Genomic DNA, 25568 nt, shown 5'->3' on the forward strand with positions numbered 1-25568 from the left:
TGAAGCCCTCGCTTTTATGATCGATCTGCAAGTCTGTTCTTTCTCCAAGGAGGTCCTTCCATTTGTGTGTTCCTGACATTTTCCTAGAATTCCACCTTAAAACGCGCTGGATGCACTAAGGCCAGCGCCGCGCAGAGCTTTGCCGAGACAGTGACGGATTGCAGTTGGAGCCGGCCCCGCACATCTGGAAGCCACATGTCGGCGGCAGCTGCATAAAACGGCCGGCCCAGCAGACCTGGGGTGACACTTCTTGCCAGGAGCCCAGACAGCATGAGCCTCGCTCTTCTGTGGGTGTTTCTGCCCCTGGTCGCCGTGGCTCGGGGCCAGTATGGTGGCTACGGGTACCCGTACCAACAGTACCATGACTACAGCGACGACGGGTGGGTGAACCTGAACCGGCAGGGCTTCAGCTACCAGTGTCCCCACGGGCAGGTGGTGGTGGCCGTGAGGAGCATCTTCAGCAAGAAGGAAGGTTCGGACAGACAGTGGAACTACGCCTGCATGCCCACCAGCCAAAGCCTGGGGGAGCCTACGGAGTGCTGGTGGGAAGAGATCAACAGGGCCGGCATGGAATGGTAAGGGGGTGCAGGGGACCAAGGGGATGCCCTGCCGCACTTGGGTAAGGGACGCCCCTGCACTTGGGTAAGGGACACCCCTGTACTTGGGTAAGGGACACCCCCTGCACTTGGGTAAGGGACGCCCCTGCACTTGGGTAAGGGACGCCCCTGCACTTGGGTAAGGGACGCCCCTGTACTTGGGTAAGGGACGCCCCCTGTACTTGGGTAAAGGACGCCCCTGTACTTGGGTAAGGGACGCCCCTGCACTTGGGTAAAGGACGCCCCCTGCACTTGGGTAAGGGACGCCCCTGCACTTGGGTAAGGGACGCCCCTGCACTTGGGTAAGGGACGCCCCTGCACTTGGGTAAGGGATGCCCCCTGCACTTGGGTAAGGGATGCCCCTGCACTTGGGTAAGGGACGCCCCCTGCACTTGGGTAAGGGACGCCCCTGCACTTGGGTAAGGGACGCCCCTGCACTTGGGTAAGGGACGCCCCCTGTACTTGGGTAAGGGACGCCCCCTGTACTTGGGTAAAGGACGCCCCCTGTACTTGGGTAAGGGACGCCCCCTGCACTTGGGTAAGGGACGCCCCCTGTACTTGGGTAAGGGACGCCCCTGTATTTGGGTAAGGGACACCCCCTGTACTTGGGTAAGGGACGCCCCTGTACTTGGGTAAGGGACGCCCCTGCACTTGGGTAAGGGACGCCCCTGTACTTGGGTAAAGGACGCCCCCTGCACTTGGGTAAGGGACGCCCCTGCACTTGGGTAAGGGACGCCCCTGTACTTGGGTAAGGGACGCCCCCTGCACTTGAGTAAGGGACGCCCCCTGTACTTGGGTAAAGGACGCCCCTGCACTTGGGTAAGGGACGCCCCTGTACTTGGGTAAGGGACGCCCCCTGTACTTGGGTAAGGGACACCCCTGCACTTGAGTAAGGGACGCCCCCTGTACTTGGGTAAGGGACGCCCCCTGTACTTGGGTAAAGGACGCCCCCTGTACTTGGGTAAGGGACGCCCCCTGCACTTGGGTAAGGGACGCCCCCTGTACTTGGGTAAGGGACGCCCCCTGCACTTGGGTAAGGGACGCCCCCTGTACTTGGGTAAAGGACGCCCCTGTACTTGGGTAAGGGACGCCCCTGCACTTGGGTAAAGGACGCCCCCTGCACTTGGGTAAGGGACGCCCCTGCACTTGGGTAAGGGACGCCCCTGCACTTGGGTAAGGGATGCCCCCTGCACTTGGGTAAGGGATGCCCCTGCACTTGGGTAAGGGACGCCCCCTGCACTTGGGTAAGGGACGCCCCTGCACTTGGGTAAGGGACGCCCCTGCACTTGGGTAAGGGACGCCCCCTGTACTTGGGTAAGGGACGCCCCCTGTACTTGGGTAAAGGACGCCCCCTGTACTTGGGTAAGGGACGCCCCCTGCACTTGGGTAAGGGACGCCCCCTGTACTTGGGTAAGGGACGCCCCTGTATTTGGGTAAGGGACACCCCCTGTACTTGGGTAAGGGACGCCCCTGTACTTGGGTAAGGGACGCCCCTGCACTTGGGTAAGGGACGCCCCTGTACTTGGGTAAAGGACGCCCCCTGCACTTGGGTAAGGGACGCCCCTGCACTTGGGTAAGGGACGCCCCTGTACTTGGGTAAGGGACGCCCCCTGCACTTGAGTAAGGGACGCCCCCTGTACTTGGGTAAAGGACGCCCCTGCACTTGGGTAAGGGACGCCCCTGTACTTGGGTAAGGGACGCCCCCTGTACTTGGGTAAAGGACGCCCCCTGTACTTGGGTAAGGGACGCCCCCTGCACTTGGGTAAGGGACGCCCCCTGTACTTGGGTAAAGGACGCCCCCTGTACTTGGGTAAGGGACGCCCCCTGCACTTGGGTAAGGGACGCCCCCTGTACTTGGGTAAGGGACGCCCCCTGCACTTGGGTAAGGGACGCCCCCTGTACTTGGGTAAGGGACGCCCCCTGCACTTGGGTAAGGGACGCCCCCTGTACTTGGGTAAGGGACGCCCCTGTACTTGGGTAAGGGACGCCCCCTGTACTTGGGTAAGGGACGCCCCTGTACTTGGGTAAGGGACGCCCCTGCACTTGGGTAAGGGACGCCCCTGCACTTGGGTAAGGGATGCCCCCTGCACTTGGGTAAGGGACGCCCCCTGCACTTGGGTAAGGGACGCCCCCTGCACTTGGGTAAGGGACGCCCCTGCACTTGGGTAAAGGACGCCCCTGCACTTGGGTAAAGGACGCCCCTGCACTTGGGTAAGGGACACCCCCTGCACTTGGGTAAGGGATGCCCCTGCACTTGGGTAAGGGACGCCCCCTGCACTTGGGTAAGGGACGCCCCTGCACTTGGGTAAGGGACGCCCCTGCACTTGGGTAAGGGATGCCCCCTGCACTTGGGTAAGGGATGCCCCTGCACTTGGGTAAGGGACGCCCCCTGCACTTGGGTAAGGGACGCCCCTGCACTTGGGTAAGGGACGCCCCTGCACTTGGGTAAGGGACGCCCCCTGTACTTGGGTAAGGGACGCCCCCTGTACTTGGGTAAAGGACGCCCCCTGTACTTGGGTAAGGGACGCCCCCTGCACTTGGGTAAGGGACGCCCCCTGTACTTGGGTAAGGGACGCCCCTGTATTTGGGTAAGGGACACCCCCTGTACTTGGGTAAGGGACGCCCCTGTACTTGGGTAAGGGACGCCCCTGCACTTGGGTAAGGGACGCCCCTGTACTTGGGTAAAGGACGCCCCCTGCACTTGGGTAAGGGACGCCCCTGCACTTGGGTAAGGGACGCCCCTGTACTTGGGTAAGGGACGCCCCCTGCACTTGAGTAAGGGACGCCCCCTGTACTTGGGTAAAGGACGCCCCTGCACTTGGGTAAGGGACGCCCCTGTACTTGGGTAAGGGACGCCCCCTGTACTTGGGTAAAGGACGCCCCCTGTACTTGGGTAAGGGACGCCCCCTGCACTTGGGTAAGGGACGCCCCCTGTACTTGGGTAAAGGACGCCCCCTGTACTTGGGTAAGGGACGCCCCCTGCACTTGGGTAAGGGACGCCCCCTGTACTTGGGTAAAGGACGCCCCCTGTACTTGGGTAAGGGACGCCCCCTGTACTTGGGTAAGGGACGCCCCTGCACTTGGGTAAGGGACGCCCCTGCACTTGGGTAAGGGACGCCCCTGTACTTGGGTAAGGGACGCCCCCTGTACTTGGGTAAGGGACGCCCCCTGTACTTGGGTAAGGGACGCCCCCTGTACTTGGGTAAAGGACGCCCCCTGTACTTGGGTAAGGGACGCCCCTGTACTTGGGTAAGGGACGCCCCTGCACTTGGGTAAGGGACGCCCCTGTACTTGGGTAAAGGACGCCCCCTGCACTTGGGTAAGGGACGCCCCCTGCACTTGGGTAAGGGACGCCCCTGCACTTGGGTAAGGGACGCCCCCTGCACTTGGGTAAGGGACGCCCCTGCACTTGGGTAAGGGACGCCCCCTGCACTTGGGTAAGGGACGCCCTGCTGCACTCAGCCTGGGACTGTCACAGCATGTCCCTCCCGTGGGGGCTGCCTGACCCTCACTAACAGCACCCACTGAAGCCTGGGCAAGTCCTACAGGAACCTCGCCACTGGAGCGCTGGGTGGGTTTGCCAGGCTGTAGTCCACTGCAGTTTGGGGAAATAGACAACTGGACCCTCACCAGACAGTTTGAGAAACGCTGATGTAGAGCAATGGATGGGGGCAAGGGGACAAGAACCAGGCAAAGAGAAGTGAAATCGTGGCTCCCTGCTACCCCGTTACACGTGCTCTCAGTTGCTGTGATGGAGGGCATGCCCGTCCGTGACTGGAGCGCAGGTCACCAAAGGCTTCTAGGGGAGCTGTTGCTCCCACCTGACTGGGCTCTGCCCCAGTCAACGGCCCGGGCATGGTCCCAGCCTGTGCTTCACTCGCTGTGGGTGTGACTGGCCCAGTCCTGTGCTCAGTCAGGAGCCCATCCCAGTAGCTACTAGGTGTGAGGCTGGTTACTCATGGCAACCTGGATGGAGGCAGGGCCACCTGGATGGAGGCAGGTGTGCGGATGGATGGAGGGTGGGGGACCCTGCCCAGGGAGGAGGAAGCCTGGATGACATGTCATGTGGTGCAGTGGGTTTGGGGGAGGTCAAGCATAACACCCTTGCAGGGAGGGGGGGTCACACTACCAGCAGACCGAAAATGATGGGCCATCAGGGGGAAGACGCTGCTGGGAGAAGGAGCCAGGCAAGAGAGGGGACCTCTGAGTCATACACACAGCGGCCATTTACTGAGCACGTACCCTGATTCTCTTACTTAATGCTCAGAGCAAATCTGCAGGTGACTTTGGTGGACGGACTGAGGTTTAGAGATCAGGGGTTTCCTCAGCTGGAAAGTGGCAGAGCCAGGATTTGGGTTCCAGGAGTCTTAACTCCAAAGCATTGGTGCTTAACCACAGTGCTGGGCCACTGAGGGCCTGCGGCCTGCCCCAGAGCCAGGGCCGCGGGACAAGGTCAGGACCACAGGGCTGGACTGAGGGCCACAGGACAAGGTCAAGGTCACAGGGCTGGACTTAGGGCCACAGGACAAGGTCAGGACCACAGGGCTGGACTGAGGGCCACAGGACAAGGTCAGGACCACAGGGCTGGACTGAGGGCAACAGGACAAGGTCAAGGTCACAGGACAAGGTCAGAACCGCAGGACTGGACTCAGGACTGGACTCAGGGCCTCAGGACTGCACTCAGGGCCATAGGAAAAGGTCAGGGTCATGGAACAAGGTCAGAGCCACAGGGTTAGACTCAGGGCCTCAGGACTGCACTCAGGGCCACAGGACAAGGTCGGTCAGGGCCGTGGGACAAGGTCAGAGCCACAGGGCTGGACTCAGGGCTGCAGGACTGGACTCAGGGCCGCAGTTTTCATCCTGGGAGGCCGGGATCTCAAGGTCACAGCCAAGCGCAGCTCTGGAAGGTTGAGGACCAGCTTGGTTACCATGACTGAGGAGGGGCTCAGCCAGCCAGTGGAAGAGTGGGGAGAGGGTCACACAGGCAGTGGAAGGTGGGGGACTGTTTACTGGGCCTTCGTCCTCCACCCCACTGCCTGTGGTGAGCAGGCATAATTATCCGAAACCCCTTTGGACCACTGCCTGCCTCAGAGACTGGCATCTCCAGGGACTCCCAGAAGCAGGGCCCGTCACTGGCACGGAGCCTGGGGAAGGCCTAGTTAAACTGTCCCTCTAGTCGCCCATCCAGGGGTGTCCTATGAGAGGGGCCCTCTTAGAGCCACAGCAGAGCAGCGCCCAGAGATGGCTCCTCACCCCCGAAGGAGGCGCCCGGGCGCTGAGTCAGGAGGCCTGGGTCAGGATCCTGGTTCTGAAGACAATTTGCCGGTGACTTTGGGTCAGCTGCCTGCTCACTTGGAAAATGAACATCCAGACGCAGGCCTGGGAGGGCACACCCCCGCTCTGGCTCTGCTGGGCCCTCACGGGCACTTGGACTTTCTTGCCTCTGCTGTTCTTGTTTGTCCTTCTGTTTAGAGAAGGCAAGTGATGTTTGCTTTTCAACTTGACAACTTGTGACTGGTTTGTCATTAACTCCCAAATGCCTTGCAGAGAAGGGAGTGGTGATAACATCATTTCATTTGGCAAGTGAGACGCTGGCTGGCAGGCTCTCCCTCCCCCTCCGCTCCCTCCTCACGTTGAGTGTGCAGAGTTAGAGTCCCCGCTGCTCCCCTGGGGAGCCCCCCTTGCTAATCACAGAGCACAGAATGCACAAACCTGAAACAGCCCCTCAGGATGGACACCCGCCACCCACAGGCTCTTTGTCCCTTAGATAATTATTGCTTTGACTTCAGACTCCAGTCTCAGTAGAAAGTCTGGAGGGAAGGACTGCTCAGTGGCTGGGAAGCAATTATCTCTCCCGTCCAGGCTCGTAATCTGTTCTGGGGGAAGAACGGACGATTCTGTGCAATTTGGCTGCCTCGTATAACTAAATTAGCCTGCAGGGTTTATGTTAAGAGGGGAGAGGAGTCTAGAACACCAGCAAGAAAAATCCAAGTGCATTTCCAGGGCCAAGTAGAGCTCAGGGACCGGGAGGCAGGGAGCCTTCTGGGACCGGCAGTCTGACCGCTCTTTTCTCAGCTTGGACGACAGTGCACAGGGTTTGCTGAGGACACTGGCTGAGTGGGCAGAGCTCTAATGGTGCTTCCACCGAGGCTGAGGGGCCCACGAGGCTGAGGGCCCATGAGGCTGAGGGCCCATGAGGCTGAGGGCCCACGCGGCTCAGGGGCCCACGCAGCTGCTCAGCTGAGACAGGATCCTGAAGTGTGCAGGCTGCTCAGCTCAGACGTGGCAGGAGGCTTTCCTGGGTCCCAGATGTGCCTCGGCAGTTGTCTGGAATCTTCTCTAGCTTGAGAGGCACAGGCTGTGGGACATGTGGACCTGCGTGGAACAAGATGGGGCTGGAATTTTCTAGGAGGTTAAGCTCTGGTCTTAGAACCAGGAAACCTAGCTTCACAGCCCGTTTCCAGCACCGAGTGGCCCTGTGGCCGTGGGCAGTTGGTTTCTCGTTCCAGAAAACAAGAAAGGTGTGGCACCACTCTAGAAGCTGTTAGGCTGCTGCTGGGACGCTCACAGGAGAAAGAGCAGAGCCTAAAATAAACCCCGATCTAAACTAAGTGCCCATGAAGGGATCCATCAAATAAAAACAAAACCCTCATAGACACAGACGCAGTGTGGTGACTGCCCAAGGGAAAGAGGTGGGGAGGGTCGGAGAGGGTGCAGGGGCGATAAACGGTGATGCAAGGAGACTTAACTTGGGGTGGACACACAGTGCAACACACAGGTGATGTGTTATAGAATAGCACCCCTGAATCTACATGATTTCATTAACCAACTAGCGGCCGGGAGCACGGACTCATGCACATTGAAAGGAAATTAATTAGAAGAAAGATTCGTGCAGTAATTACGTGACTGCAAAAAATTACATGTCAAAGTAGTATATATAATACAGAATTATAAAATTAAAGCAGTCATGCAATTGGAGCCAGAGAGAGCTTTATAGGTATCGCACATGTGCAAGTCAACATTTATTTTTAAATTGCCAGTGCGCATCATATGTACTGGCCTGTGTGTCAGTTGGACATACGTATGGTCAGTCACTTAGCCTTTTATATATGTAGATGTCACCCCAATACATTCAATTTAAAAAGAGACAGTTTAATTTCCTTATATTTTCAAGGCTGAAAACAAGCACAATGAATGCTGTAGAAGTCACTAACAGGTATCTGCTCTAACAGGTATCTGCTCCAGAGCAACTGGTAAATATTGAATAAATAAAAATAAATAAATAAATAAATAAATCTGACACCTGGCCCCTCACGGGCGGGAAGGCAGCCTCAGGGAACCCAGGATTGGAGGAGGCTGACTGGGCCCAGGGTCTCAGCGATGGAGGGACTGTGTCCTGTCTGAAGGCACTGCCTTTCCCCTGGGCTTCGGAGAGTCACCAGAGGCAATTCGATGGCAGCTCTGAGACCAAGGCGAGATGTAGGCAGAGTGACAGGTGCCCTCCATCCAGGCTACCTCCTCTCAACACGCCCCCCACACACCTGCTCAGTGTTTCCTGGGGGCCCCCTGTCATGTCCTGCTTGGTTTTGCATACTGTTTGTCTCCTCCCACGCAGAAGCCTGGTGAAGTTAGGAACTCTGTCTCATTCGCCCTGTGTGGATACTCCCCCAGTGTGTAGGATAATGCTGGCTCGTGGCGGGTCCCCCAAATGCACAGTGAAGACCAGGCCAGGCCAGCGGGAGCTTCAGGGGTCCTGTCCTGCCATCCTCCTGCAGGGGCACCACTTTGCCACACCTTTGGTCTCAGGGTTCCAGTGTCTACAATGAGGGCTCAGCTTTATGCTCACACCTCACTCTTGCTTGTTGCATTTGCCGCTGGGCGGGGTGGGCTTGTTAGACCCCCAGAGCCTCTGAACCATGCACAGAGCATGGCTGGCACCCTGTTATTAGGTTTCTGTGAGCCCTGAAATCTCACTGTCCCACTGAGGTTAAACTCCACTAGTAAACGTCTTATTTCAAAATCATAACGGCTGTGTGCCATGTGGTGTCCTGGTGCGTGTCCTGGAGCAGAAGGGGCATCAGTGGAAAACCGGTGGGTCTAATTCCAGCCTGGAGCTGAGTGGTGTCCACGTTAACTCCTGGGTGTGCGTGCAGGCGCCCAAGCTGTGAAGGCCGACCCTGCGGGAAGCGAGGGGGAGGTTCACAGGTCCTGTATGACCTTCACACATCTGTGAATCTTAACTTTTCCAAAATGAAAGGATTTAAAAGCAAACAAGGATGCCAGTGGCGGGGTGCATATTGGGAGTTAATGCAAACAGAGCATCACAGAATCAGGCTCTGCACTGCGGGGAGGGGTGGCAGGGGGCTCCAATTCACCCCAGAGCAAGGCCCTTTCCCCATAGACTAGGATTTAAGGCCAAGAGAGCGAAGCCATTGGAAAGCCAGGGGAATGTCACGTTAACTAGAGGTGCTAGTACCCCCAGCCCTCATTTCCGTGGTGCTTCGGAGTCATTAAATATTCCTCCTTCACGCATTCCTCTGCCCCTTAATTCACTCCCAGGTGCTTATTCTCTCAAACTGCCAGACCCCAGGGCAGTGACGATGAGGGACATACAGTCTCTGCAGAGTCACTCACAGTCGAATCGCATTTGATCTTCGCAGCCGTCCTGGGGGCAGGCACTGCTGTTTTCTGTGTGTTTGGTACGAGGGGCGAGGGGCCGCAGCTCAGAAGTGTTGGGGCTCCCTGCTCACAGCGCAACCCGCAGAGCCCAGGCCGGCGGCTGGGGCCACAGCGCTGTGGGCAGAGGTTACTATTACTCTTGGATCCCATAGTGGGTGCTGCGCTAAAGAAGCATCACGTGCACGTAGGGTGACCCCTGAGGACCAGGAGGCTGAGTGCGGGAGAGCAGCCAGCCTCCCCTCCACCGCCCTCCCCTGAGGACAGGAATCAGCTGCCTGGGGGAGCTCCGCAAACATGGATCCTGGCTATGCCCGAGAGCACGGCTGAGGCTCGAGGCTCCAGAAGGGGATTTGAGGGGATTTGTTCCTGTCTGGGTGCTTGTCAGACACAATCTTTCCAATCAGTTAGGTACTGCCAGAGCCAGGATACCTCTGTGTGTGTGCCTGTATGTGTGTGCGTGTGTGTGCATGTGTGTGCATGTGTGTGTGTGTGTGTGTGTGTGTTTCTTTGAGGTACTGTATACTGACGTAATGGAAAGATTATGAATTTTGGAGTCAAACAGAACAATTCCCAAAGGCAGCCCCACTGCTCCCTGTAGGCAAGTCATGTCAACTCTCTAAGTTGCTGTCTCTGCAAAGACCAGACCCCGGGACTGTGAGGTCCAATGAGGTGATAGGTATGCATCACTGCTCCGTGTCCTTCAGGGGCTTACTGACCTCTCCGAACCCGAGTGTCCTGAGAATGAAAAGGTGCTGGGGGTGGAGAATGGACTAGCTGAGCCCGTTCTGTGGGACAGTTTTGTTGGTGAAGTTAATGAATGTACACACAGGGCCTGGCACATGGTGAGTTCTCGGTAAAGCTGCTGACCTTCTAGCATGACGACGCTGTGGCAAGTGAAACTCAAAGAGATAACTACGACAGCACTGGAAAGGCGTAAGGCTGGAGTGGAAATACAAATTGCTGGATTGTAGCCCCCGATGTGCAGTGTTTTGTCTTGGGAACATGCAATTCCGTTACGATCTATAAATATTATGTGAGCATTAGGAGTGTCTCCAACAGCTCTCCTATTTTCAGGGAGACGCCGAGGTGGGTTACACTTCTTGGTTTCAACAAAGATTGGGATAATCGATGCCCAGGAGCTCCAGCGGTTGAGCCTGCGGTCCTGCACGGCCGGGGATGCTCTCGGGACTTACGTACCTCTCCCAAGTCACCTGGACCTTCCCAGGGCCTTCGGGCAGCCTCCCCCGCGTCACGGGGCGGGAGCTGGTGCTGGGAGAATTTGTATTTCTCTCTGCTCTGTTCTATGTCCTTCCACCCAGGTTGTCCCTGCTTTCCCCTCTTGAAACCTGGTAGACAGACAGCAGACTTAAAGCCTGGACACGGAGAAGGGAGCAGAGCCCTTACCCAGACGCGGGCAGGGGGCGAGCAGAGTGCCCGGCAGACAGCATTGTCACAGGGGTGCTCAGCTCCCACCACGGCAGGAGGACAACGCCTGCGTGTCACACGGTTAGAAAGTTCAGTGTCAGTGCAGGTTAGAGACCGTGTGTGAGGGTAACACCGTGACACGAGGAAGAAAACCAGGATGAGTTGGATGGTCAAGGCAGAAAGGCCTCGCGAGAAGCGAGGCCTCCGGGTGTTTTATCCTCTGATGCTACTTCCTGGGGCTCAGCCCGTTGTCCCACTGGGAGGGTTCGACCTTGACAATTCCTGTGCAGGCCCCAGCAGAAAGTGGCTTTTGGAGACGAGGATGTGGCTTCTCGTTCTATTTAATTATAACTATTTACGATAATATAATAAGAACCACTATTCCGCCCACCTTGGAGTAACATGTTTAGCGCTGGGCTCTGTGGTTGACACTTGACATACGGCATCTGTTGAACCTTCTCGTGGAACTCTCAGGCTAGGAATTGTCGCCCTGATTTTGCAGAAGTGGCATCCATGTCAGCGGAAAGGATGCGATGGGCATGGAGTCATTTTGTTCAGCTCAAGACCAGAATCCAGGACTTTCAGAGCCGCGAGACTGGGCAGACTTGCCCCAGGCTGGGTTTGTCTCTATGGGTTGTCACTCCCCTGACACGCCCCCCCCCCCCCCCCCCCTCTTACTCTGGCCTCTGTCTTTAATACCAATAGACTTCTCTCCAATCTCCGAGTCGTCATGGCATTGCTCACATACAGGTCTCAAGAAAGGCTTCCGGACCAAGCACAGCACCGGGCAGAGAGGAGGTTCCGATGAACATGTGTCGAAAGAGTCAACCATCCTGAGACTGTGGGCCAAGTTCTTCATGCCTGAAAGAAACCCAGAGTATTAATCTGGGGAAACAGAATTAACAGCAGCCAATGAATTCCTTAAAAGAATGAATCTGAGTGCAATTCAAGCTCTCATCAAGCCGGGTGGGGGAGAAACCTTAGGGGTAACGGAGGCTACGCAACATGGTCTCCCCCACACAGGGGTCCCTCGCTGGGCTGGACGATGGGTAAAGCTGCTCTTGCACCACCTCCGCAGTGGGTTAGGGATGGGCCAGCAGCTCTGGGCACAGACACATCTGTGTGTGGAGCTGGAAAAAGAGAGCAGCCCACCCACCTGTGGGGTTAGGAAAGCTCTCGACCAAGCTCTTGACCAAGCTCTCGACCAAGACGGCTCTGATTTCCTCCACCCCATCCTACGCCCGCCCCAGCACCACCCCGAACTTGCTAAGAGTTTGGGCTTTCGATATGTTTGGATGGCGACCAGCAAAAACTGGAGGGGAGACTATCATTCCCCGGAGGACCTCACCAACAAAACCAGTGTGTGCACACACAGTCCTGGCCTCCATCCCTCGGCCTGACCAACAGCCCAGACTCAACAAGGAACACAGAACACGGGGAGACAGCCTGGCCGGGGGTGGGCCACAAGCAGGATAATCTCGGGCAACCTGATGTACTCCCCGAGAGCTTGTGGACAGAAGCTCTGGCCCCAGAAAAATCTGAGCTTGAATCCTGGCCCTTCTTATCTCGGCCCTCACTTCCCTGAGCCCTCATGGTGCCTGAGGTGAGACCCCACACGGCTCATTAAGGTAGGGCTGGGACACGTCTGCTGGCTCCCCACTGGGGCTCCTTTTAAAACTTGGCTTTGAATCACGTGAGCAGTGCAAGCCCCTCCAGCTGCCTGAGTCTCCTCCCACTCACAGGTGCCCTCATGGTTCTCGCCTGCCTGGTGCCTGTGTGTGCAATCCTGCAGCTGGTGCCTGAATGTTTAGGGGAGTCTTGTTAAATAAGATGCTTTAAAAAAGTGGGGGTCGATTGGAAGGGAGGGGACCTGAGGAGAGAATGCCCGGAGCTGTATTCATGCTGCAGCCTCGTCCCAGGGCAGGCTTTGTCCGGAGGGAGAAGGTGGTGGGAGAAGATGGATCCCTCACTGAGCCCCTGGAAACCCCTTGGAGCGAGTTTCAGGGCCCTTCCTGGATTTGAGCGATTGTGCTGCACCAGCAAGGCCATGGGTGAACCTGGGGTAGTGGCGGGGGAGGTGGTGATGAAGGATTAAAGAAGACAGACAAGAGAATAAAGCTGGGGATAGGTGGGACACTACCCTCTGATTAGAGAGACAGTGTCATGGCCTGCAAGGCAAAGTAAGGGCGTGGTCAAGATGTTTACAAAGTTCTCGTGGGTTTTGAATCTACTCAGTTACATGCACCTGATCAAGCTTTGTTTACTTGCTGCACCTCCCATAGCCCATATCACTCAGCCACCTGGGAGCCACTCTCCACAAGTGATGAGCTCCTCAAAGTCAGTTCTGCCTCTGGTAATGGACGAGGCCCGGATCAGTCGCTCGTTCTTTCATTCTTCCATTAAACATTTGCTGGACCCCCAGTGCCAGGCACTGTGGGGAATGCAGACTGAAGATCTTTTCCCCTCACGGACTTCACCGTCTCCAGGGAGCCACATGTCACACTAGAGCATCTATGTCACAAAGCAGGTGTGTGTCAGCCCCTGAGACAGCCAACGCTGAGAGCTTGTTTTAAGGAACACCTCTCAGGAAAAGCCCTGAGTCCACAGTTCTCCACTCACTGCAGACTGAGAGCCCAAGGTGGCATTCACAGAGCATACTCACGACCATAGTCCATGTGGACTAAATGAAAGTATAGTCACAATAATAGAGAACTTACTAAGCCTTAAAAGACACTGTCTCCAGAATTGTATGTCTGGTCTTCAAAATAACCTTACTAAGTACTAGTGGCCTTGTGCATGGATTTGTGCACATTGAAAGGAAGTTAATTAGAAGAAATATTTTAATATCACTATTTGCCCTTTCTCTATAATAGAAGTGTCAACCAAAGTCATGATGGACAATAACAGGTCAAAACACACGTGTGCAATTGGCACCAGCAAGAGCTTTATATGTATCATGCATGCGCGAGTCAATGTTTATTTTTAAGTTGCCAGTGCATGTCATATGTACTGGCCGGTCGGTCAGTCGGATGGTTGCATTGATGGATGGTCGGTCACTTAGCCTTTTATAGATATAGATGTGCTATTATTATCCCCATTTTACAGATGAGAAACTGAGGCTATTAGAGGGCACGAAGCCTGTCAAAGTGACCCAGCCGGGAGTGGTTGGCGCTCCAGTCCAGCAGCATAGTCCATGCTCTTACCTGCTCTGCTACGCTGCTCCCACATAGTGGGGTGTGAAAACAGACCCCCTCAAAGATCCATTCTAGAAGGAATAATTCCACTGTGTTGGCCACTACCAAACTCCAGGGCAACTCAGTACAACATGTGAAGGCAAGGGCCAGAGCAGGGAGGGAGTTCTGTTCGCTTATCTAACTCCCCACAAGTTCTCAGTCCAAGGCCTGTGTCCAGTCTTCATGGGCAGCGTTATCTGAGATGCTGTGCAAGAGGGTCACACACTCACTGTCCACACAGGACCGTGGGGCCAGCTGCCTGCTGAGGTACCCTGGGGGGGCCCAGGAAGAGGCCAGCTTATCTCGCCAGGTTATTTTCACTTGTGGGAACTTCTGCCCTGGGAACACTCTTCCCTGAGGTGATCAGGGGGCACAGGACAAACCAAAACAATGGGACACCAGCTCAGGGAAACTGAGGCCGCTCCTACGGAAGGGTTGTTTTAGAGGACGGCGAGGACTGCAGGGACAGTGGGACTGCAGGGATGGTGGGACTGCAGGGACAGTGGGACTGCAGGAACATGAGAGAGAGGTTGCGGAGAGCACCAGTTTGTGCACTTTCTCACGTCAGGTAACTCTGAGAGCTTTGTACTGGCCTCCCCTCTCACTCGCTGCTGGAACAGGGTCAGAATAGACCACTGCCCACTATCCAGACCCTCGCAGCCCTTTCTGAGCAGGTGGAGATATCCCTGATGGGATGGGAGTGATGGTAGCACAAATGAGACTAGACCATCCAAGGGCAGGGGCCTCGATGCACACCCTGATTTGCGATATTGATCTATAGCTGAGCTCCCCTGACGTCTCAGGCTCATGTGCACAGGTGACTGAGGACCAAACCCATCCCTCAATTCTTCTGTCAGCACGAAAGCACAGCGATTGATAGAGAGAGTAGCCGAGACCAAATGTGCTGGAGAATGAAGGGAGGAAGGATTAGGTGCATATTTGAAGGTACAGATGCTTTCTGGCCAGAGACAGGAAACATATTCAATGTCGGATCCACGAGACCATTTCCAGGAACTGAAAACGAGATCAAGAAACCCCCAAACAAACATTTGTTTGTCCGCAAGACACCTCCCACCCATCAGCACAGGCACCTCTTACTTTACCTGCGGCATTTTCTGGAAACTTAACTTTACTTGGAAAACAGGGTTGCATTCCAGCAGCGGTCAGTCAGGCCTCGACACACACAAGAGGGGCCGCGGCCGGTGGCCAGGTGGGCAAGAGCGCTGAGGACCAGAGGGCTGAAGGCCTGTTCATCTGGAAGGGCTGTGAGACCTCATGCTTCAGGTGGGGCGGGTCCCCCAGGCTCCTGAGAGCAGCACCCTCTTCTCATGGAAAAAGTAGCAAACATCACGGTACCAGAGGAACTGGGGCAGGAGAAGGAGGGAGTCGTTTTGGAGACAGAAGGAAGAAGTGAGCACACTGTTGGAAGCCAGTGCTTAGACAGGGAGGAGCTGTGATGATCCAGGGGGCCCATTCCTAGACCCGCAGTGGCCCAGCCGGAGCAGCACAGTGAGAATTCATGGGCTACAGGGAGGGCTGTGGACCAGAGAGCAGGGGTGACCTTCTCTGAAGCCTTAGACTTGAGTCGGTAGCGAGGAGACTCCTGGGTAAGTAGGAACCCCTGGGGTGTGTTCCCAGCTCCCCACGGGCCGCCCCTGCCCAGCGCTCTCCGCGGGCTGTGCCTGCTGCTCGGGGCCAAGGAAGGGGGACCCTGCGCTCGGGCTCCAGGCTCTGCTCTTGAGCAGAAGAAAAGTTCATGTGAAGGTCACCCATTCACTGCCTTTCTCTTTGTCTTCTTTTAACTTTACAGTCAAGCAAAATGAAGTATATTCTCTTTTACTTTAAATGGCATGAATAATAAGACAATCTTGCATTTGTAAATTCTAGATACCTCCCCATCCACCCATTTATGCATTCTTCCACCTAACAATGTATTCATTGAGGGCTATCAGGGGCAGCGTCCCCCAATTTCCTTCAGTTGAAAGAAGCTGAATCGTTTGAATTTTAATGGTGAGCATATGTCATTTCTGCAAATACAGGAAAGTCTTTATTATTTGCATAAAAATGGAATAAATTGTTAGGAATCCAGGTCAGTGAGAGAGCGCTGACTCAGCCTCGGTGGGAGCCGGGCCTGGAAGGGGCTGCTGGCATGTCACTGTCCCTAGTTCACTGGTTTTTCTTTCTCTCCAGGTACCAGACTTGCTCCAACAACGGGCTGGTGGCCGGCTTCCAGAGCCGCTACTTCGAGTCGGTGCTGGATCGGGAGTGGCAGTTCTACTGCTGTCGCTATAGCAAGAGGTGCCCCTATTCCTGTTGGTGAGCTGGGGCCCAACACAGCCCCTCCTGACTCCTGGGGCTCGAGGGGAGCATGGGGGGGGGGGGGGCGGGTGCTCTGCTCTAGGTCTCTGCCTCCAGATAAGCCACAAACAGACTTCAAATGCAACAGCTAGCATATAGAATGGGTGGATGGATGAATGAGTGAATGAACGAACTAATCAATCAACCAACCAACCAACCAATGAAAAGGCTAGAAGAACATTCACACTGGGAGGGTCTCACAGGTCACCAACCCAATGCTCCTACAACCCTCTTTTGGTGGAAAAAGAAACAAACAGAACAATAGAGCAAGGCAGTCACCTGGCTGCTGCCTGGGGGCCTCTGGAGGGGGGGGAGGGCACCCATGAACTCTGCCCCAGTGCCTCTCCCTCTGTCTCACCGAGGTCCCATCACACAGAGGCTATGGACCTGCCCGAGAGCTGAGTTTTTCCTGCCGATCACAGGTCAGATCTGCAAACATCGTACATAAGCACAGACCAGAAAAAAGGCTGGTGTTTTCTGGATCAATCTGCAATTCCTGTCTGAGGCTTTGTTTCTTCCTCGCTCCCTGGCTGGTGCCAATGTCCCGCGCCAGCGCCACCCTGCCGGGGAGAAGGCGTATGCATTTAATTTCCCTGACAACCGACCCTGGGTGTTGACAGCGCAGCTTGTCCCGAGGTCTCCATGTGCAGACAAGCCAGGCATGTCTGTCTTGGACCAGAGGAGTCGCAGGTCAGCATGGGAAGGTGGCTCACTCCAGTGGTCTATCTCTATGCGGTGGTGCTTGCAAGGGCAGCCTCGTGGGTTATGCGTGTTCTCTGAGACCAGACTGCCTTGCTCCAGGGTCCCAAGGGGCACAATGTCCTGGGCACAGGCAGCCCCAAAAACTGAGCATGTTTCTGGTAAATTCAGAGCCCAAGGTAGCTGAGTCAGTGCTGGGGCTAGATCAGCCGTGGGGAAACTACTGCCCGCGGGCTGAATCCGGCTCATTTGAAATGAATAAAACTAAAAAAAAAAAAAGACCGTACCCTTTTATGTAATGATGTTTACTTTGAATTTATATTAGTTCACACAAACACTCCATCCATGCTTTTGTTCCGGCCCTCCGGTCCAGTTTAAGAACCCATTGTGGCCCTCGAGTCAAAAAGTTTGCCCACCCCTAGTCTAGATGATGGAGTGGCCGGGTGATGGAGGGGCTGGGTGATGGAGGGGCTGGGTGATGGAGGGGCTGGGTGATGGAGTGGCCGGGTGATGGAGTGGCCGGGTGATGGAGGGGCCGGGTGATGGAGGGGCCGGGTGATGGAGGGGCCGGGTGATGGAGTGGCTGGGTGGTGGAGTGGCTGGGTGACAGAGAGGCTGGATGATGGAGCAGGGGCCCCCTCCAGCTCTCCAAGGTGCTTCCACAAAGCCACCTTGCCCATGGGGCCACAGAGCAGGTGAGGCTGGGTGTAGGCTAGAACTGCCAATCAGACAGATGTCCTGCATCAGAGACAGGGATTCCCCGAGGTGGGCACAGTGGCAGGGGCGCCACCGAGCCTGGACCCCTCCCTTCTCCCCTCCCCTCCTTCCCCTGCTTCCTCCTCTCCCCTTGTACCTGGCTCGACTCTAGGAAGTCACTGCTCTTTCTAAGTGGCCTCAAGTCCATCACTTAAAATGATGGCCACCTGTCTGGCCGTAAGAATCTGAAAAGAGCTACAGAGTCTTCAGGAAAAAGGGAATGCACCGGAGCATGCTCACACTCGTTCACGGAGTTTCAGGACACGCTCGGGCCCACGCTGACACCCCGGGACTAGGAGACTGTGGAGGTTGTATTGCGCCCTAAAATGTCGTGACCCCAAGGGGCCTTTGCCAGGGCCAGCCAGACACCCAGTCTGTCTGTAAGTCAGGGTGAAGGTCCTGAGGACCAGGCCTTTGAGAGGGAGGAGGAGGAGCCTGTGACATCAGTGGCTAGGCCTTCCAGAACCTTCTCCTCCCTGCCCTGCCCCAGGGCTAGGCGAGCAACAGTCCACCCACAGTGAGGTCAGCCTCCCTTTGTTACCAGGCACTAAACACAGTTTGCATGTAAACAAATTGTCTGGAAGAGTAAGACACAAACGAGCACTCAGTCAGTTAATCCATCACCACGTTAGGAAGACTCCCCCTTAGTCGGGCTCCAAAGGGATCCACAGGGTGGGGTACCCTGGGCCATCCAGGGGGCGTGTTCTGGGAGGACAGGGGTGAAAGAGAAGTCAGCCTAGAGGAAGGAGGGGATGCCCCGGGGCAGCGGGAGGGCTGGGGTGGGGCCTGTCCGCTGCCCCTGGTGGGTGCCTGGGCCACAGCGCTGAGTACACCTCCTTGGACAGTGTGTGTGCAGGCCCTGCGGCCCTGTACTGGGCATGTCAGGAGAACATGGGGACCTTGATCATGTCCGCAGTGCCTAATCAGGGCCTAATCGGTGCCTAATCAGGGCCTAATCGGTGCCTAATCAGGGCCCAGAACGCAGTGTCTGCTTGGTAAGCATTGGATGGATGCTTGAGCCAATGCTTGGGGGGCAGGGGGATGCAGAAAAAGGTGAAGAGACCCCGAAATGCATCATTTACGTATTAAGTCTGCCTCCCCCTCCCCTCTTAGCCCTAGAATGTCAGTCGCACAGGCAGCGTCCCTAAGTAGTGCAGGCAAATAGCAGGCACGCAGCATCTGTGAGTGGATGGATGAGTGACTTCAGCCTGCTCCCCAGTTTCGTTGTGGGGATGAAATGAGATCCCATCTGCCTGGTGCTGCCCCTGGCTAAGGGGGCGCAGCGCTGGCCTGTCTGGCGGCCGAGGCCTCTCCCCTCCCAGCTGCTGCGAGACCCAGCTCCTCACCTACTAACAGGCCTTTTGAGGGGTCAGAGGTCAGATGACCTTGCAGGAAGCAGAGCTGGTGACTGGAGCTGATTATACAGAGGAACGAGAAACCGTCCACTGGACAGTGTGCTGGGGTGTCCTGACACCCCTCCCAGGCAGAGGAGGGGGGCTGGGGCAGCTGCATGGTCATGCCTGTGAGGCCTGAGGCCTCTGCCCAGATCCATGGGAGAGCCGGCCCCCTGGGCATCGCACTGTCACTGGCTGGCCACTGGCTGGCCACTGGCTCCTGGCCAAGGAGAAAACAGGGAATGGATTTAGGCCTAAGGCTTTGGTGACAAAGCGGGCAGGACACTGAGGCTCAGGGTGTTAGGAAAGTTGTCGAGCATTGGTGTGGGGGTGAATGGAGGCGAGGATGGGATGAGAGGAACTGTCCACACCCCCCAGAGCCCTGTATTCTGTGGCTTCTATGATCCGTGTCCCTACCCTGAGCCCCGCTGTTTGTTTGGATGCTGGGCCTAAAAGACTCCCAGGTCTTCATGTCTCCACATTCCACGACTTTCCCATGATGCCCCAGGCTTCAGGGTCCCTGGGGCTGGGCCCGGGCCATCCTTTAGAAACCACTTGTCAAGTTCCCGACGGGCAGCCCACCAAGCAAGATGCTAAGGACGGAATGAACATGGAACGTGGAGCTCTGTGTGTGGGAACAGCCCTGAGCGCACAGGCTGGCGGAGGGATGAGCAACTTCTCTTAAGTTGCCCGAGACCCTCGGGTCTCAGGTGACAACACTGGCCTTTGGTCTGCCATGGTCTGCCCACCCCAACCTGCACCCCCTCCCCACCTTGGTCAGCCTGCCCAGCGCCCAGGCAGGTCACTAATGGTCAAGAACCAAAGGATGGGGCCGGGGGGGGGGGGGGTACTATTTAGAAAGGCACAGAAGCCCCTTTGAAGCGTGTGCCCCTCAGGAGGGCTCCCGCTGCCTCTGTTCCTGGGTGTGTGGTGTCAGAGCTGGACGCTGCCATGGTTACCGAAGAGGATGGTACTTTCTCAAAGGGCAGCTTGGAGGAGCAGCTGAACGGGTGGCAGGAGCACCCTGTGCGCAGCGCCTGACCCTCCGTCCCCCTGGTGTCTAGACATTTCAGCGGCCTCTTCAGACGGCCTGAGTCCTGACGTTTCATGTCTTTCTAATTGAACAAAGCCTCGAGGCATCAATTAGGCCTATTTCTTCAGCATCTCAGCGTGCTGCCTGGCACCGGGTAGCCCCTTCGTAAATGTCTGCAGTGAGTAAGGCTGTGGCCGTTTCCTAGGAACAGTAACCATGGTGACCCTGACACTGAGACGATGTTGCTTTGTGCTGAAAAGGATTTCTTTTACATGCACCATTTTCTTTGACCTTCCTGACGACCCTCTGAGTGCGAACTGTTTTCCCACACTTCCCGCGGTGAAAGCTGCCCAGGAGCCTCCCTGTGAAAGCTCCCCGTTCGCCTGTTCACTGGCTTTGATGACCTCCCAGGGAGCCGGGGCATGTTTCTCTCCCCGCTGGAAAGCTGCTCTGCAGCGCGGAGCCCCCGGTGCTGGGAGCTGGCTGAGTGCGGCCTGTGTCTGTCTGGGAGCATTCGGGGCTCAGCACTAGCTCCACACTGTGCGATGAGCCAGCCAGCCAGCTCCCACAGGAGCGCGTTCATTGCTTGGCGGGACCAAGGTGCTGTTCTCACCTCGGTGGGTGCCGTTCTCCAGATGTGGCAGCCTCACTGCACTCTGGCAAGAAGGCGAATTCCTGACGGATGCGGACACGCTGTCACCATTAGCCCCACAGGGTTGGACACGTGTCAATTTACACGTAGTGTTTATGCATGACAATTCGAATTCTTAGCCCAGCCCGTCATCTGCAAACCACAAACACATGTTGCTGAGGAAGCCACAACCTTCGGAGACCACGTGTGACCGCTCCCAGTTTCCATACAGCACCAGCCACTGCGTGCACGTGCCGGACACCCTCACCCCCAACCCCACCCCCATTCTCACCCCCACCAGCATGCCAAGGCTATCTAGGCAAAGCCCTCGGGGCCAGGAACTCTCCGTTTCACACTGAGCATCAATTTTATTTTAAAATTGTTAGAAGTGTCCCGGCTGGCTGCTGCCTCCTCTCAAGGCAACAAAGTTTCAATTATAGAAGGTAAATAAACCCCAGATACCTGCTTCCAGTCGCCATGATCACAGAGCTGGAGTGAATAAAAACAAAACAAAAAAAGGAAAGGCTGGGAGCTTCGGTTGCCGGGGGGCTTGGTCAGTCTGAAAACAGCCATCAGCCCCTCACCCAGGCTGGCCAGGCACCCCAGTGGGGACTCCCACCCTGAAGGGGGTTTGGGCAGCCTGAAAACAGCCATCAGCCCCTCACCCAGGCTGGCCAGGCACCCCAGCAGGACCCCCACCCTGATCCAGGACAGCCTTCAGGGCAAGCCAGTCAGCCCCCACCCGTGCACCAGGCCTCTATTCTATATAATAAAAGGGTAATATGAAAATTGACCCTAACAGCAGAACCACTGGGAATGACTGGTCACTATGACACACACTGACCACCAGGGGGCAGATGCTCAATGCAGGAGCTGCCCCCTGGTGGTCAGTGTGCTCCCACAGGGGGAGCTCTGCTCAGCCACAAGCCACAGGCTCACTTGGCTTCCTCCATCATTGGGGCAATTAACAGACCATGGCAGACCAATATATTTTTAAATATATTTTTATTGATTTCAGAGAGGAAGGGAGAGGGAGAGAGAGAGAGAGAAAAAAAAACATCAATAATGAGAGAATCATTGATCGGCTGCCTCCTGCATGCCCCACACTGGGGATTGAGCTGCAACCCTGGCATGTGCCCTTGACTGGAATCGAACCGAGGACTCTTCAGTCTGCAGGCCGATGCTCTATCCACTAAGCCAAACCAGCTGGGGCTGAGCATCTATTTTCTATTCTAAAAGGTTTTTTCAGATCCAAGGCTTTTCATTTGGTTCACTAGATAACATGTTTTGACCCAAAAAGTAATGCCCGTCCTCAGAATCAACACAAGTGACCTTTCGTTTCTCCCTCCACCTGAGATTCTCAGACTCTCGAATGCCGCCTTCTCCACGCCCAGCTCCTCTCTCCCTTGCGCTGAAGTTACAACCCAGAGAATAGACTTGCGTAGTTCCCAGACTGTTCCAATTCACCAGCGCGACAACAGAACCAGAACATCCTTCTTCTCTCTCCACCCCAAAGCCCCAGATCAAAGCTAATCTTTAACTGCCACTCCACTGCTCAGGTTTTAACACAGATGGGGAGTGTTTGCACAGCCTTTCCCCACGAAACCCTGGCAGAGACAAGAACCACCTGCTGGCACCTGGTGGCTGGTGTCTCTCGCCGCTCAGGTGCCTGCTGTGGCATGCTCCCAGAGGCTGCTGGGAAGCCCGGCTGCCACGCTGGGTCCTCTGAACGAGTTGGAAGCTGTTAGTATGGAGATGAGAGGCCCACGCTGTGAGAAAACAGGATTGGATGCTATATTTGCAAGCAGTTTGCATTGAGTGTAGATACTCATTGAGGGAGGATGGCAACAGCACCTCTGAGCCTGAGCGAAACCAATCATCCCGTTCATCGGTCTGAGTGGCTGTCCCATTAATGGTGCTCTACTTATTATTTACAAAGGAATTGGCCGTCTGCATATCAGTGATGCCTCCCCCCTACACTCAGCTCTGCAAAGCAGACATTTCAGAAATGTGGCTGGTTGTCTAGTAAGTATTGTCTAACCCAAGGCCAGGCTCTCCCAGTCACTGAGAACAAAGCAAATCACAGTTACAGCCAAATTCGTTGCTTCACACCATCGTTTCCATTGGTTCTCTCGTATCCCTTTTACTGGATTCTAGAAGCGATCATTCATTCTGCCATTCATTAATTCACTAGAGGTCCAGGGCACAAAAATTTGTGCACTCAGGGTGGGGGGCGTCCCTCAGCTTGGCCTGTGCCCTTTTGCAGTCTGGGACCCCTCAGGGGATATCTGACTGATGGCTTAGGTTCACTCCTCAGGGGATTGGGCCTACACTGGCAGTCAGACATCCCTCTGGCAGCCAGGAGCCCTTGGGGGATGTCCACCTGCCAGCTTAGGCCCACTCCCCAGGGGATCAGGCCTAAGCTGGCAGCCAGACATCCCTCTGGCAGTGGGAAGCGGGCCCGAGCTGTTAGTTGGATATCCTTAGCGCTGCCACAGAGGCAGGAGAGGCTCCCGCCGCCACCGCTGCGCTGACCAGCCATGAGCCGGCTTCTGGCTGAGCACTGCTCCCCCTGTGAAAGCGCACTGACCACCATTGGGCAGCTCCTGTGTTGAGCATCTGCCCCCTGGTGGTCACTGCACCTCATAGCGACCAGTCGTTCCACTTTTAGGGTCAATTTGCTTATTACCCTTTTATTATATAGACTAGAGGCCCAGTGCACAAAAATTTGTGCACTCGGGGGGTCCCTCAGCCCGCCCTATGCCCTTTTGCAGTCTGGGACCCCTCGGAGGATGTCCACCTGCTGGCTTAGGCCCGCTCCCTGGGGGATCAGGCCCAAGCTGGCAGTCAGACATCCCTCTGGCAGCCCAGCAGCCCTTGGGGGATGTCCACTTGCCAGCAGGGAGCAGACCTAAGCTGCAGTCGGACATCCTTAGTGCTGCTGAGGAGGCAGGAGAGGCTCCCACCACCACCTCTGTACTGGCAGCCGTCAGCCTGGCTTGTGGCTGAGCAGAGCTCCCCCTGTGGGAGCGCACTGACCACCAGGGGGCAGCTCCTGCATTGAGCATCTGCCCCCTGGTGGTCAGTGTGTGTCATAGTGACCAGTCATTCCCAGTGGTTCTGCTGTTAGGGTCAATTTTCATATTACCCTTTTATTATATAGAATAGAGGCCTGGTGCACGGGTGGGGGCTGACCGGCTTGCCCTGAAGGCTGTCCTGGATCAGGGTGGGGGTCCCGCTGGGGTGCCTGGCCAGCCTGGGTGAGGGGCTGATGGCTGTTTTCAGACTGACCAAGCCCCCCGGCAACCGAAGCTCCCAGCCTTTCCTTTTTTTGTTTTGTTTTTATTCACTCCAGCTCTGTGGTCATGGCGACTGGAAGCAGGTATCTGGGGTTTATTTACCTTCTATAATTGAAACTTTGTTGCCTTGAGAGGAGGCAGCAGCCAGCCGGGAAGCTTGGCTTCCTCCATCGTTGGGGCAACCAAGCCTCCTGCTTGCTCCAGCTCTGTGGCTGCCGGCCGCCATCTTGGTTGGGTTACTTTGCATAGAGTCGCTCTGATTGGCTGGCGGGCATGGCTTAAGTCATAGTGAAGGTATGGTCAATTTGCATGTTTGCCTTTTATTAGTGTAGATTGTGTCAGCCAGTGAATGGATACAAAATAACTACAATTCATAGACTTTGAGTCAGCTCCCAATAAAGATGATAATAACTTCTATTTATTGAGCATCTACCCCAAGCTCATGTTAGCTCATTCACTTCTCACACGCAGAAATTATGACACTTCTACAGAGTTTCATGTAGAATTATACATGTTACATACAGAGGGAGCTGAGTGCAGAAGCTGTGACTTGTTCAAGGGTCCAAACTCAATTCAAACAGGTCCAGCTGCCTCTAAACCCTATGCTCTTTGCATAGCACTGAGCTCTCTCAATCTCGATGAGGAAATCAGACCAACCTAGAGGAAGTGGTAGGTGACGGCACAGCCAGCATCTCCTGTGAAAACAGGGAGGAGAGTAGTTATATCAGCTGGAGGGGAGGTGGAGGGGAGTTGTCCCCACCAAGGTCAAAACCAGGGCGACCAAGATGGATGTGACTGATGAAAGCCAAGCTGAGTCCAAACAACTGTGCTTGCTGACTGGCGTGGGCGTGGGCGGTGAGCTGGACACTCCGTGCCAAGACCGCAATTTGGAAAAGGCTCAGGGACTTTCCTCTGCTAATTTAAGCCACTGATGTCTCCGGAACTGTATTCCCTGCGTTGTGATACACAGTTGAGCTTGTTAAAATTTCAATTTCCAGAAGGCCCACGAGGAAGACATGAACACAGACGGTCTTTCTCACGCCCTGGGTGCAGGGTCTTTCCCCGGGAAGGGCACGTCAGTGGTGGCAAACGCTGGCCTTTCAGTCCCATTTGGCAGATTTCCCCAGCTCCTGGGGGGAAACCAAGCTGGCTGTCCCCTTGAGGGGGCGTTCCTCTGTGTGTAACTGCATTCGGGGGTTATGGGCTCATCTTTGCAAGAATAATTCACCCGATGCAGTGCCTGCTGTCTAACCTGAAGCATGCACGTGCCTTGTAGGTGACCTGGGAGAGCAGGTGAGTAAGGATCACAAACTGCTTGGTTTGTGAAGAAACTTCTCGGTGGTCCGCCTGTCAGGAAGGGACATCCTCTGTGGCTGGGTGGAGAATGCAGGCCAACCTCAACACCTCGATTCCACGGGAGCTGACACACTGCCCCCATGTCCAGCCCTGAGCAATCACAGGTGTG

At 55.8% G+C, this 25568-nt stretch overlaps 1 protein-coding gene across 1 annotated transcript in view; it reads left to right on the plus strand.

The window, feature by feature from the left end:
- Nucleotides 1–203: 203 nt before the first annotated feature.
- Nucleotides 204–25568, plus strand: part of DPT (dermatopontin) — a 32693-nt gene continuing 7328 nt past the window's right edge. Inside the window, exons 1-2 of the mRNA XM_070397696.1 lie at nucleotides 204–575; nucleotides 16124–16249. Of these exons, the coding sequence (XP_070253797.1) occupies nucleotides 271–575; nucleotides 16124–16249 (431 nt within the window). The 5' untranslated portion in view covers nucleotides 204–270. The remainder of the gene's footprint in view (nucleotides 576–16123; nucleotides 16250–25568) is intronic.

Source organism: Myotis yumanensis, unplaced genomic scaffold (assembly GCF_028538775.1).
Source record: "Myotis yumanensis isolate MYYU_CA2020_CCGP unplaced genomic scaffold, mMyoYum1.0.hap1 SCAF_17, whole genome shotgun sequence".
NCBI lineage: Eukaryota > Metazoa > Chordata > Mammalia > Chiroptera > Vespertilionidae > Myotis > Myotis yumanensis.